The 15653-nt window shown below is 42.1% G+C and overlaps 1 protein-coding gene across 1 annotated transcript in view; it reads right to left on the minus strand.

The window, feature by feature from the left end:
• Positions 1 to 732: 732 nt before the first annotated feature.
• The window catches only part of dtnbp1b (dystrobrevin binding protein 1b), a 28052-nt gene continuing 13131 nt past the window's right edge, over positions 733 to 15653 (minus strand). The window contains exons 2-4 of the mRNA XM_080045948.1: positions 6253 to 6420; positions 2445 to 2588; positions 733 to 1521 (exon numbers count right to left, since the gene is read on the minus strand). Coding sequence (XP_079902074.1) covers positions 1157 to 1521; positions 2445 to 2588; positions 6253 to 6420 — 677 coding nt within the window. The 3' untranslated portion in view covers positions 733 to 1156. The remainder of the gene's footprint in view (positions 1522 to 2444; positions 2589 to 6252; positions 6421 to 15653) is intronic.

Consider the following 15653-nt stretch of genomic DNA (forward strand, 5'->3'; position numbering starts at 1 on the left):
ACTATTCTGTGAGCTGTGCAGTGCTATGTGCTGTCTGCCAGTTATTATGACATGTTTTTCAAAGCCTATGGCACAAAAGTTTTATTATCTGAATGAGTTTACATTTGAAATATTGCAAAAATGACCTCCGTAAACCTGACAAGGCAATTTCTACAAACTTTGGGGGTTCAGCTTATCCATAAAGACATACTTCATCATCATCCATGTGCCCCATGCAGGTTTTTTTCTTTCTTTTTTTTGCATTTGAAAAATAATAGGGACAGGTTTTGAGACATCAAAGGAAGATGGTTTCTGTGAGAACTGTTGATAGAGAGGTATATTATTTATAATTCATTACCAGGACGTTGTTGCTGTAAAGATATTTTTTTAAGTAATTTTGTCAACCCTTTGAACATTGAAAATATATTCCTTTAACCTCAATTGCATTGGGGTAGCAGCAGAAATATTGGGTGAAGGAGATGTCAAAGCCAAAACCAAAACCATCTGCATTGCTAGATACCATTTAAAGGGAAGTGTCTTTTTTTTCCTCCATAATTTTGGTGACAACATACAGTTCGAATAAGACTTCAGGTTTCACTTTCTGTATGTGTCAGAGCTGCTGATCGCCTTTAGCTTTTGGACAATATTTGGTACAACACACCATCATATCTTTAGATTTACAACAAAGGCTTCATCATTCTCCATCACATATATCTATGCTTAATAGTAACAGCACAAAGCGTGGCTCCAAGGAACCGCAAAAAAGGGACACATGGATGATTTCGCCATATACTTCATTCATGTCCCCATCACTTATCAGTGACAGGCCTCTCTTGTTTTCAACATGCAGAGCAACAGAGCATTCTCAGAATCACGTCAAACCACACCTGTGCACGTTTAGCCGTTCATTGCCATAATGTTAAAGTGACCTCAAACCTATTTTGCGGGATGTGAAAACTCACACCGGTGTTTGTTTGCATTTTTTCCTTTTCAAGGTGAGGTCATCATGTGGCAGTCCATGCAACCTCGGTGGATTATCTTTCATTTTTCTCTTCTTCGTTATGAAAGGGATTTTTTAAAGAAGGACTTTGCCAATATTGTTATGTATGTGCCTACTTATTGATTTCGCTGCTCTGTGTATTTTGGTTTGAATATATCCGGCCCAACGTCTCTTTGTTTAAACCTTGGGCCTGCTGCCTGATGCTGCCTCACAGTCTTTGCTGCTGCTGCGCTCGTCTGGCTCCGTCCCTTCCACCAACAAGGCCGTGTCGGGGTGAACCTCCTCTTCGTCCAGGGTCACCACCACGGGAGGCCTTCTCCTCCTCCCTCCTACTGCCGCCCCTGTTTCTCTAACATCTCCACTTCCACATTGGCCAGTCTCTTCCTCTTCCTCGTCCTCATCCTCCTCTTCCTCCCCTGCCTCTGTGTCCTGGCTGGCAGAGTCGGTGCAGGTGGAAGACAGGGAGGAGAGCTTGTGACGTAGCTCGGCCTGGGTGGGAACCTGGAGACTGATCTCCTCTGTGAAGGACTCCACTTCTGGACCTGGGATAAGAAGATTAAAAAGGAGTTCACAAAAGCTATAGTGCGTCATTTATGTCGCCCCCATGAGGAATTCTGAGGAATTACATTAACACTGTCAGAGGCTCTACATAAGGTATAAGCCTTCAGTGATCGTGCATGGATTCGATACCTTCTGCTGTACGTCAAGGTTTTTTGTTATAGCAGTAGAATCAACAACAATGGCACTTTTGGGGATTTTTCTGAGCTCCTGCGCCAGTGTCAGGAGGTGAAACCAGTTAGTAAATCCTGGCATACTGATAAATACAGAGAGAGTTTGATGAGCTGATAGGCTTAATCAACTTTGTGTCAACACGTTTGACGATGGCTTGAATATAACCGACATTCATTGATGAATGCTATTCATTATAGCTTTCAAAAGATACAGTACATACCAGGATAGGTTAAATGGGTGGTTGGTAGGTGGGTAAGAAACTCCAACTATTCTAATTATTTCGCATTATTAAAAAGTGGATAACAGTGGTATTTCTTTTTACAAGAGGAGTTCACTGTATAAGCTGTTGGAATGACTTCACAGGTTTTGTTTAAAACTTGCTCAGATTTTCCTGAGCCCAGCCACCGACAGACGTATTAAGAAATATAGCAGAGATTTATTTGCATCAAATAAAATGAAAAATGTCCTCCAGTTCAGCCACATGCAGTGGCTTGTTCAGAGAGAAGAGAGTTTTCCCAAGCAGATGTGGACAGATGGTGCCCCAAAAGTTATTCTTGTCAATCTTTCGAGTCACAACGGTTCTGCTTCAACGGTTCTTTTTAAAATGGATGAGCTGTAGAAAGTTTCGCTGCAGTAGGTGTTTGATAAATATTTATAGTTCAAATGAATTTAGTACAATTAGTTTTCGGAGTACACATTTTGTGTGTGTGTGTGTGTGTTTATGGCCACCCACCTGCGACGGGCGAGGCTGCACTGTTGTCCTCTCCCCCAGAGTGCAGGAACACATCCAGGGCTTCGTGGTCAGACATGTCCATCAGATCCATCTGCTCCAGCATGTCCACGTTAACCTCCATGGAGGACATGCTTCCTATTGGCCCTGGACACCACACGAGACAGCTACATGTTAGCCTATCACAGGACAGCAACATTCAGCAAGGCAGCAGCAGCAGCAGCAGCAAGGGGCTGAGTCCAGGAACAGAGGTGATTCGAATATTTCTTTGTTCCATAAAAAAATGCCAGGCAAAAGCAAATGGGCACACTGGGGGTTGGATGGCTTTTGAAATGAGTTAGCTTGCATTGATATTGAGAAATGTTTTAGTTGACCTCATGATCCAAATACATTACGAGAAAATAATGGATTTGCAGGTGTCACAAAGCTGTACAGTATATGAAGGCGGCAAAAGCACAGCGACAATATCCAATAGGAATAGGAACAGTTTATCGTAATAATTGCATGCCCATATATAGGCCTATGTGTTATAAATCTTCCTATTCATAATGGCCATGAGAAGATCCTATGAAACGGGAAAATTCAACTAAAGCTAATAAAATATTCTGCAGTCTGCAAGATACCCACTACATCTGACTATTTCAAAGTTCAAGTCATTTGAGTACAAAGTTTTTTGCTTCTAACACAAGGAGGAAAATCAAAATAGAAAGACCCGACTTGGCTTCGGCTTGATTTGACTTCAAATCTGAGGCTGAAGCTTAATATCAACTTGGCTGAAAATTCCTTTTTGCACTGTGGACTTAATCCCCATCACTTCCATTGATATTGCATTAGGGAGCGGTATTTTCACAGCCAGTATGAAGAGATACGTATACATATGTGCATATAAGTATGTAACCTTTCATTTAAGTGTACAGAATGATTGATGCATTTTCACAGCCTCCTGAAAGATAATACAAATGTACCGTATATATTCACTTTTGTTTACGAGTTGAAATGATTGGGATCAACCTTAAGAAGTGAATCATGCTGATTCCTCATGATACGTATATATTTCAGTACTGGGTCAACACCATGTACATTGGAATAAAAGACCAACCTGGCCTCATAATGCAATGAACCCAGCATCACGCCACTGAAGGTACTGTACATTATGTATGATTTGAAAGGGGAATCAGCAACAATTTAAAAAAAGAAGTGAAAGCCAACTAGTAAAGCTTTACAAAAAAAATAAAAATATAGTCAAATCAACACGACTAATCAGTATAAGTTACTCATGTTAATGTTCGTCTTCACAGGGTGGCTGAATCCTCCTTTAAAGGTCGCCTAAGATGCAAAATTGGAAACTCCTAGTACACTCCTGCTGATACCACAACTGCTACAGTCCTGGAATCACCACCTTGCATCCCCTGTTCACTATCATGATGTTCTGCATGCATCACACAAACAGCCAGTCAGTGCACTGTGTGGATGTAGGGATGGAGGGGAAGCTGGGTTGAGGTGGTGTGGGGTGGAAGGATGAGTTGCCAGCACAAGAGGAGGAAGGGAGATGATTGGTCTGCACACAGCAGTGAGAGAAGACGCCATTGGCTACCGTACCTCACGGAAATGAGGAGAGCAGAGGAGTGCGGCACAGGGAGGGAGAGTGGGAGAGCAGAAGAGTGAAGAGAGAGAGAGAGAGAGAGAGAAAGGGAAAGTTATTTTTTCCATGGAGACCTCCCCAAAAGTCTCACCTTCATTTAAAAAAAGCAACACACACGCACACGCACACACACACACACACACACACACGCGCGCGCGCGCAATCTATCTGAATGTCCACTAATGTACTTTAAAGAAACTGATTCCTATGTGTGAATGTAACAACCAAACCCTAATAAATTGAATGCACACACACACTCACAAATTAAGATGTTGTGTATTATTTAAAACCTGCATATTCACTCCTTGTTTGTGTTCTGTGACATGTCGGAGAGGAACTGGGTTCTTATACTTGCTAATGAACGCTCTTAGCAAGCTCTTTCCCTATCTCGCCTGTCAGCTACGCAATTACCAGCAACATAGCAGCTTTTCAGCCTCAAACGGAGACGTCTATGCAGCACATAAACATAAAATAAACAAATGCACACGCACGCACACACACACACACACACACACACACACACACACACACACACACACACACACACACACATATATATACATAAACTTGAACCAACAGTAAGGCTATGTTATGAAAGTCTTGTTCCAGAAAGCACATTTCCATGTCATTGCCTCTGACGTGTTTTTCTTGTAGCCCTACTACTGTGTGTGACCTTGCTTAAAAGGTTCCCCCTGCTGAGAAGGACTGTTTTTGCCTGCAGTGAAAGTTTATGTATGTGTGTGTGTGTGTGTGTGTGTGTGTGTGTGTGTGTGTGTGTGTGTGTGTGTGTGTGTGTGTGTGTGTGTGTGTGTGTATTAGTTTAAGGCTGCCCTTTAATGGCTCACTGGCTTCTGACATCCACAGCACTTCCCCTTTTTTCTACTTGATGGTATATCCCCTGTATCTCTCTCTCCCCCTCTTGCCTCCAGCTGCATCTTTCCTCCCCATGTTGGCCGTCCTATTGTAGGGATTTGTAGCGGATAACAAGTCCTGACGTAGTTTGTTTGGAACACAGCTTTGTGTAAAGCATACATGTGTTTTTACCAGCAATATGATATAATCGATTACACAAATATTCTTACAGCAACTATTGTCCGGTTGGTTTGGTATTCGGCTGTTTGCCTTTCAATCACATCAGTTCGAGTGTGAAGTCTAAATATTTAAAACATGTTTTCATTGTTGTTGTTTTGTTTTTTTTAACATGAATGATTGAACGCTACAGGACAGTGAAAATATAAGTCCTTGACTCTCCTGAGGTCTCTTTCCTTTGGCTCTGTCTCTCTAACTATCTTTAAACCGCTCCACAATCCTCTATAATAAGCAGTTTCCAAAACACTAAAGAAAGCACGATAGATGAGCAAAAGAAGAGGAAGAAAAATCAGAGTACAAACTCTTAGTCCATTGAGCCAAATACCTCTTCAGTGTGGGGGTTGCACACACTCCTTTCATTTTAGCACATCCTCCGGGTGTTTAAGTTCAGGCTTTTGGCAAATAATACACGGGGTAAACTGCAGAAGGATTCTATTACGACGCCAGGGGAAGAACTTACATTTATATGGTGCGGAGGCATTTTTCAAAGTAATGGCTCTACTTGTGTGTTTAGAGACAGGCGCTCAGAGTGCGGGGAGCCTCGCTGCAGAAAGCTATTACGGCTCAATCTTGTAATATGCAGCTGAAGTTGGAAGGTTTCTCCGCTGATACTATCGGGACTTTAATTCATTTGAACGCCAAATGGCTTTTGCATTCATCCTCCAATAAAATACAGCCACCAAAACCTTTTCTCCTCAACATTCTGCTCTTTTTCAAGATGAGAGAGTAAGAGTTATGACTCCAAAAAAATGTCATTAATAATCCAGACCCAGGCACTCAAGGTTGGTCTCAAAAACATGAAATGACCTTAAATTCATTGGGCAAGATACTTTAAAAGTAAACTAACACATGTCAGCTTGAACCTTTCTCAGGGAGGACGGGCTCAAGTTGGATTATTTATGCCATTTATTTGGTCTCTTCCTTCTCCTCCATGAACTTAATTCTCTTCCATGAGATCCGGTGGTTTGAAGCATACCAGAAGCGCTTTTTGATTATTTGAAATACTCGGATCGCATGAAAAAGCCTACTACGTTTCAAGCTGTTTCAATATACTGTAAGTGTGTCTTTTATCCCTCTCACCTCTCCTCTCAGCGATCTGCAGGTAGCCAGTGGACAGGTACTGCTCCATGTCTTGCTGGAAGGCCTCCTCAAAGAACTTCTGCCTCTCCTTCAGCTTGACCTGTGGGGGCACCACGCCTCCCTGCTCCGTCCCAGGGACTCTCTGTGCATGCTCCACATCCAGCTCCACTATAGGGGAAAAGAGGAGGGATTTAAAAGTGAGACAAAAAAACATGAAACACTAAAAATAACTGAAAAGAGCGCAACACCTCCACCAACAACGGAGCCATTCTTACAAACATATAGCCGAAGGATTCAGTCACAAACGTAGTGTTGTGGTCAAGAAAGACCAACTAAACCGAGACAAAAGTAATGACAAATACCAGAGTTGATTGAATACTACGACACCAAGACTGTGAGAAGCTAAAACAAAGTCAAGACCAAGACCAGACCAGTGTGAGTCCCTTATTGCTGCTGGGGGGCAACGGCCATTTACAGTAACAAACATGTCAGTCATTGGTTGCAATTGAAACAGGAATTTTTATATGCAATCACAGTTATGATGTGTTAACGAATAAATCAGCCAATGCACAGATACTTTCAGATCAACAGCAGTTGTGGTCTTGACCTGTCATGAAATAAAATCAAAGTCTTCTTTGTCTGAGACCGAGACCAGGCTGAGTAAAAAAGGTGGTTAAATCCGCCACAAGACCTTCAAAAAGTGTTCACAAGGCCAAGATCGATCTAGAATACCACAACACAGCACGAAGGTGTGGCCACACCAAACGCGTTATATACGCTGCTACGTTATACGCTCCTACGCGTGATGCTTAGCAGCGGCAACCAATCAGCTTGGAGAATGACCCGACGTCACATACATCGGCACGGTCGGAGAACAGTGTACACAGAGGCTGAGAAACACAGAGGAGGAAAATGTAGGCAATTTGCGGCCGCTCGGGAATAGAAGACGTGGGGAAACTGAACCAGGAGAATGGACTCCCTGGTTAATTCAGTGAATATGTGCGGCTGTGCTTTAGCCGATAAACCAAGTTAGTGCCGGATAGCATTAGTTAACTCACCCGGTTGTATGTGGCTAGCGCCTCAATATTGAACCCAAACATGACGGCTATGTCCGGGGAACTTTCACGACAAGTAGCCTACAGCGAAGCACCTGTGTTTATATCTACGCCAGCCACGGTCCTGTGTCACAACCAGGTAGGGTAATGTACTTGCCTTTATTTTGTGCACAAAATGCTGCTGTAAATGTGTTTGTTGTGTTGCTGCCTTGCTGTTTGCATGCATTTCCGAGCGGAGTGAATATGCAATGCTGTTTTAATGCTAGGATACTTGTGCTGTTCAGTTGCTGTTTATTTGTCTTTTGGCACAGTTGTTGGCCGTGTTGTTGTTTTTGTGCGGACATGCACGCTGTTGTGTCGGGTCGGGTCTGATCGCAGCCATGGTTAATTAGGGGAAATAAATTATCGGGAGGGAGACTAGGCGCGTTACGTGCGTAGAACCATTTTTGGTTTGGCCGCACCTTAATACAGGGTATCTCAAACCTAGATAATAGAAGTAGAATATTTATACTTGACTAAATTTCATGGAAATCTATTCAAAATCTTTCTGGTTTGGTGGCAAACAAGAAGGCAAAAACATCTCTTCCATCTTCAGTACAATCAACGCTTAACTGTACTTCAATGTAAATGTTTCCAACCAAGGGCTCAGTTCAATTCAACCTTTATACTTGAGCAGCTGAGCAATCAATAGGTTAAAAGTGATTCCATAGGGGGTATGAGCTGAAGCAATTAAACGCTGTGTCCTCAAGTAGGCTATGGAACGGGAGGTGGTCAATTAAAAGTGTTTGCTCTCCAGTTTTAAAACGGCTCTGTGATTGTATCCTACACTGGCAAGACATTGTAAGTGATTACATTCGAAGTAAATGTGATAACTAGCATTTAAATTAGGTCCTTTAATGCTGAAAGCATGACATCACTTTAGTATAAAATCAACAGATCCACACACACACACACACACACACAGAGGTCAGTGGTTGGTCAGCTGTCCGGTGCAAATTGGACATTACCTTCTTATGACTGTTTGTGTTTACATGATCCCAGGTTGTATTGTGCCGCCGGTCTTACAAAGCTCTGCACCATTCTCTGCCCTTTCATTTTCATCTGTGTACGCCAGCCCCTTCAGAAATCAATACACTGCTTCAGAAGTGTTAACTCCACTGCAGAATCAGAGTGAGCACCCTCACACACACACACACACACACACACACACACACACACACACACACACACACACACACACACACACACACACACACACACACACACACACACACAAGTCCTGATGAAACAGACTGGGCCCTAAAGGGGCTAGTAGCAGATGGACACACACACACAAAGAAAAGGAACAATGAGGTCCCACCAGAGCTCTCTTACGATACACATCACACCAGCAGCCCTCGGAGACTTGGAAAAGAAAAGCTCTCTCTTGCTGTCATTCCTTACTCAGTGTCCAATTTATCTCCTTTATCTCACTACACGTTCTCTTTTTCTCCATTACCTCCTCATCTTTCCCTCCTGACTCTGTGTGTGTGTGTGTGTGTGTGTGTGTGTGTGTGTGTGTGTGTGTATGTGTGTGTGGATGTATTGTAGAGACTGCTCCATTAGATTAAGGGGCCTTAGGGAAGCTTTGTTCAGATTGTCAAGTATTGTGTGGGGTTAGTAACAGGGGATAGAGAGGTAGAGTGAGGGAGAAAGGAAGGCAGTGCACTTAGTTAGAATGAGGGTTTTTGCGGACAGACAGAATTCACAACAGGGCTACAGTACATGGCCTTCCTATAAATTCATTTTACCTCTCTGCCTCTAATCAACGTCTCAATTCATTATCAGCCTGAGATGTCTATATTTATTCAGACCCATACTAAATGTGTGTGTGCCCATCTGTTTGTCAAAACCATTTATGGCCTTTCTCCATCAAATCTACATCCAGTACTAAACTGTTTTGAGAGTTGCCAAGAAAGTCACGTCCCAAATTATTCAAAAAATGATGAGTTCAAATGTATCCCAAATGCCAAATTACTAAAAAAAAGGCTAAAAGCTTCTTAACCACAAGTGAAATGAATGTCATTTTTTCTTTATTAATAATGAGCATCTTTATCTTTCCAGGCTTCCAAACACAAACCCCACCTGTCGTATTATTTCCCTTCTTATGCTTATGTCTTTTTCTCACTAATCTCTCCCTCCAGCCCCATTACTTCCTCTTGGTTTCTTTTTCTTCATCCTCATTTAGCAGACAACCATATCCTGCCACGCACGTTACTGTTGCTACGGGGGACTATTTTTAGCTCTCGCACATATTTAGCCCTGCAGTATTAAGTTTGTGCTGATGACTTTAGTGCGAGAGGAGCACAAGTCATTAAGTCCTCCTAACAAATTCCATTCTTGCAGGCTTGTGCTGTTTGATGCAGTCGTGCAGACATAGCGTCAGAGTCGTGTGGATGCTCTTGTAGAAGTTGTAAAGGCGCTGCACCTACACAAAGCTTACAAAGCCGTGCCACACGATTCCTACGTGTGATGGTTCACTCGCGCTCACACAAACGCCGCGCACATCTGGTGATGATTCATTGGAGGCTGAGGCAAATTGCATTATATGTCAGTCAAATGGAATTACATCATTTCATCCAATTACAAAGACAAATGTTGATGAATGGACCCGCCTCCCCCGAAATGAACACAAAGAAGAATGTCCCTCATGAGAAGAAGACTATATCAAAATGTGGATGAAGATCTCCAGCAGCAGTATTATCAAAATTCAAGACAGAATATTTTATACTGAAAAAAACTCACAAGAAACACATGGACGAAAAAATTCTAGTGCACTACCTGAATTCGCTGTGTTTCTTGGCACCTCTGTTCCAGCAATCATCATCATGCAGGCCAACACTACGTCCCCCTCACAGGTTGCTTCTCTTTACTCTGAACCTTCAGCGGGCAAAAGTACTCACAAAGTGCTGCCTGCTCTCCTTCTCACTTCTGCCGTGCGACCCCCGAGACACAGGGGAAATGAAAAAGGGACACAAATGACATTAAATAACCTTGTTCTGCTTGTTTCAGATGGCTATTTGTACAGACAGATCGATACCAAATGAGAATTTTTGATGTAATTACACTCCTGTCTGTTTTCAGCGGTGGAAATAAAAAGTCTGGTATGTGCTCTCTACAAAAACACAGGAAGTAGAACCCACAGGATAGAGGCTGGTTCAGTATGTGTGTGTGTGTGTGTGTGTGTGTGTGTGTGTGTGTGTGTGTGTGTGTGTGTGTGTGTGTGTGTGTGTGTGTGTGTGTCACTGTGACAGCATGTGTGTGGGCTCACTTACGGGGACGTGTGGGTGATCATGCACCTGTGTTTGCATCTTTTTATATATACCCATTTCACAGACAGACATAATAGACAAGCCCAGGAGGAACCATTTGCCTGCTGATGAACTGAAACCATTTAGTCACTCTCATAAACATGCAGACTGCGTTTCATTTGCTTTGTGTGTTGACAAGTGTGTGAAATTGTGTCTGTGGCTGAGGCAGAGCTGTGAATGTACGTTTTTGGACGGCATGCAAATGTGGGTCCATTATACACAAGTGCAGAAACCCAGCCCTCACTTGCGCTGGCTGCCTTTTTGTTTTGCAGCTATCATATAGTGAGAGAAGCAGAACTGAATCGGAAAAGTAGAAAGGAAACAAGCCATCGAGGGCAATTCAAGTCCAGAGGATTTGACTCAAGCTTTAGATTAGACTAAATGGAGTCTTCTTCTCACAGCTTGGCTCAGAGGGCAAAGATTATAATCTTAATGTGGAGTGTTCATCGTACAAGGTCGGTCAACGGGACCTCATTTTAATTTCTTCAAGGACATATAAGACTCTTCCTCCTATTGGATTTTTGAAGCGCTAATCTTAATTAGAGCTCTTTCGAAATGTTTGTTCAGTAAGATTTCTTAGGTGTAAGATATGAGCTCTGCACTGACAGACTTGATTCAAGTGACTGATAATAACAAGTAACACTAACACGGAACCCTTTTAAATGGAAATCTATCTCTTTCTATGAGTCCAATTTAAGTTTCCTGCTGAGCTGGTACCCAGTCATTTACACTTTGTAGTGTGCTTCATATCAGGTGTTGCCATAGGCTGTGCCAATAGAGAGAAGGTTATTTTTGAAGCCTTGGATGACAAATAAATGGATGGATGGATGGATGGATGGATGGATGGATGGATGGATGGATATATAGTTTAGATCCAGTGTTTGTGTGCCTGTGTGTGCAAACACTATTAGACATGTAATGGTTTCCTGATGCTATTTGTGTACAGGGAAAGAAGGGGGAAGTGGGATGGGCAGATGCAGGATGTGTGTGTGTGTGTGTGTGTGTGTGTGTGTGTGTGTGTGTGTGTGTGTGTGTGTGTGTGTGTGTGTGTGTGTGTGTGTGTGTGTGTATGTGTGTGTGTGTGGGGGGGGGGACATATGGATATTTTCCATCCATATGTCATTTTGTAGAAAGAGATGATGAGACGTAAAAGGGCCACAGCCTCAAAGAGGTTTCACATATCAAACACTATGAGATGCAGTACGCTAATGTGAGTTCAACTTCTTAATTGGACTGTCAACCAAAACTATTGTATTTTCGAAGCATGGATAAAACTCTAAACCTCATGCCTTAAATGATGTTTCCCCCCATTCTTGATGAAGGCTCAAACAATCCATTCAGGGTATCATTTTAGCTGTGTCATACAATTTCCATCACACTGACTCACCAAACAGATCAAACGTTCAATATCTGATATGAAATCCCTGTTGTTCTTCCCGTCACTTTAAATGAGCTGTCTAGCCCTCAGATGGATTTTGTTTCGAAAGCGAGCAGCCTGAAGACCAAGAGGCAGACTTGACAGTGGAGACAGCCTCTGCTTCTGCTTCTTATGCCGAGCTCACTCAGCCGCGGTATTTTTAGATTCCGTCTGCCTCGCTATATCTCTGAAGTGGCCAGGTTTCCGCCAAACGCAGCCCCCCTTGCTGTAATTAACACATACGCACACACACATACACACCCATCAAAATGACATGCATGCTAAGTGACAAAACATGCATACTACAGGAAAACTTGTATTCACTGAGAGGGACTAGATGAACTTTGCGTGTCTGCAAATGAAACATACTCAAACATGCACAAGTGACCAGGCACCTAAGACAAAGACAAGGATAACATTGGTGAATTCTCTAAGTACACAACTCAATATTTTATATAACAATGGCATATATAGTATATGTCATTTTGTGAAGTTTTGATGCAAAACCATTACAAATTGGGCCTTTGCATAAAATATTTTATTTCTAAGAATTATGATGTAATTTGAATATTTTGCTCAGGAAATAGAAAATTATGAAGTTAGTGTTTGCTTTAGGTGTGTGTGGCGAATCACTGGCACATTTTAAATCAAGTGTTAAGCCTCTGAACGCCGTCCAGCCCTTCAGTGTTATTGTAATAGTACACGTTTGGTTTCTTCAGAACTCTTGCCTTGGGGGTCCAAGATTGAAACTGGAATAAGCTCTTTCTATGTTGCACACAGTGACATTTTCAAGAACAAAAGCTAGTTGGAATCTTGCAAAAAAGATTATTCAGAATGTTCCAAACTAGTTGCTGGCTTTAGTTTGTCGTAATTTACACAGACACAAGATACCTATGCGTACTTTCTCTGACTGAAACCATGTGTGAGTAAAATGAGCCATTTTAAGGCTGCTGAAGACTAAGAGAACACGGAGGATACAAGTCTGTCAGTAGGTGCGTATGGCCCATCAAATTGTGTGGCTTTCTGTACTTACTATTTTTATCTTAAGTTTTTTATCTTTGGAAATAGTTGGTCAGTTGTGTTGGATTTAAGCAGTAGAGGGCTGTGTGTGTTGTAGAGTGGGCTGCACTGTGCACTACATGCAGTGGAGGTGTCGGAAAGACTTTACCACACACTTTGTATTCCTGTCAGCTTTCCTTTGACCTTACCAGAGGACAATTGATTTTTTTTTGCAACTGTGTTTTTATTTATTTATTTCCCCTACCTTGTCATGTGAAAGAGGATTACCCTCAGACTCAGTAATAAGTGTTGGTGTCTTTGCACACAAGAAGTGTTCATTTCAATAAAAATATGCCATTGGAACTGTATATGGAATTTAGATATTTGTAATGAGGATTGGCTATATTCCTACTTACAGTACCCTTGTGGCATCTTGATTGGAGCTCTAACTAGCTTAGAGTCAGTGCTTGTCAGCTATTAGTGTTATAGCAAATGAAAATATAACCACAACCATATACAATAAAATATTGCAGCACAAATGTAGAGCTTTAGCTTTACAGCCACTTCTGCTGATTTAAACAAAAGGATTATACAATACAACTGAGTCATACACATACTGTATACATCTGTCTGGAGTGGTGAGTAATGTCATAAAACAGTGAGTTGTTGCGATGTTTAGTTACACTTCAAACAATTGTTATGCCTGAAGCTGTGTTTTGGAGATAAAGACGCGGGCACTTATATGAGACCGTCAAGGAGCTTGTTGAACAGTTGCTTGGTCCACATCAAGGTTTCTCTCTCCGTCATCTGATATGAGTGGGAGTGTAAACAACACCAGTTTTTGCCAACCCAACATGTAACTAGGCAACTGCTCACCAGCACGTTGGGCAAAGCTCAGTAGGAGGGCTTCCTCCTGCTAAGTCATTCACAGTCTGAAACACCACCCGGAAAGAGAGACATTTTTTTTTTCGTTACGAATTACAACCTATTATATGTTTAAAGATATATATCATGCAGCAGACGCAATGCAACAATGTAATGGCCCATTACACAGCCCTCAGTCATCCTGTATGACTGATTCGACTATAGTGAACATATTTAACTAAAGGGTTCAAAACAGCGATCTGCCACTGTTCATTAAACCGGTTTACAGTCTGTCAGTTGGTGGCACAAAAGAAGAAGAAAAAACAGATGGATCGAAAGACATAAATTGCTTGGACAGATTTGATATGCGTGGAGAAACACATGCAAGCACACACACATTCACACACACACACACACACACACACACACACACACACACACACACACACACCTTATAGGTCCATGACACACACACACAAGTAGATAGAGTGAATGGGTCACGACTATAGGCTTTGCAGCAAATCAGAGGTGTCAGCTATAGCAGCCCATCTATTCACAGTAGAAGGCTGTGCAGTGGGATTAGGGAATGTACCAATTAGTTGTGAGAGGGGTGAAGGTGACAAATGTAAGTGTAAGGCTAGTTATCTTTATACCAAGTTCGTTTGGCTGAGACAGAACATATGCTGTGCTCCTCTATAGACTTTATTAGTCAACTTAAAACACTTTATGTGACTCCAATGTTCTCTGATGAAGTGTTTATACCACAAATAAGTTAAAGGAATGCTATTAGTGAATACCTTTATCATATCCACAAACGTTTAGGTTCTCACACTTACTGCCATATGGGACCCCTATAGCCTCTTTTAGCCCCACATCTATATTGCCTATCCTTAGCTCTAAAGTTGTGGATGCTTGAAGACTGGAGAGATACCAGCAATTTTACAGGGAATGCACTGCAGGGGATTTAAATTTAGCCTCAACCTGTATCATCTAAAAGAGCTTAAAGTCAGATTTGATTTAAAAAAAAAACCCAGACAGCTAACAGAGCGTTTTGAGCACCGAAGCAATCAAAGCACAGGCAACATCATCATGGGTTTGGTTTGGGCCCTATGGGGGAGAAAATCAACACAGCTTACTTATAGGTGAGTCGTGACCTGAGTCTTGAGATGACCACAGCAACTTCAGTGAAAGGAAATGTAATCTGAACAAATAGCCATCCTGTGACACGCCTGACAGCTCATATTTTGTTATAATAAACAGACACACACACACACACACACACACACACACACACACACACACACACACACACACACACACACACACACACACACACACACACACACACACACACACACACACACACACACACACACACACACACACACACACACTTGTGTTTTCATCACTTCCGAGGACATTACATAGACTTACAATAATTTCCTGGAGACTTGTCCAACCACAACCACTACTTCCCTTACGTTTACCCTAACCCCAACCTTAACCTAAACCTAAGTCTACCCTTACCTTCAAGCAAGTCATCACCCTAAAATGTCATTATTACGTTATGGGGACTTTGATTTTGTACCCAAAAGGAAGCTACGTCCACACACTATTCGACGTAGCAGTGTAGAGAGTGAAATAGTCTTATGATTTCTAAAGTTGTGAGATATCCTTCTTGTAATCAGAACTCAACTGGTAATGAGGAGGGATATT

Source organism: Ammodytes marinus (genome assembly GCF_949987685.1).
Source record: "Ammodytes marinus genome assembly, chromosome: 17".
Lineage (NCBI taxonomy): Eukaryota > Metazoa > Chordata > Actinopteri > Uranoscopiformes > Ammodytidae > Ammodytes > Ammodytes marinus.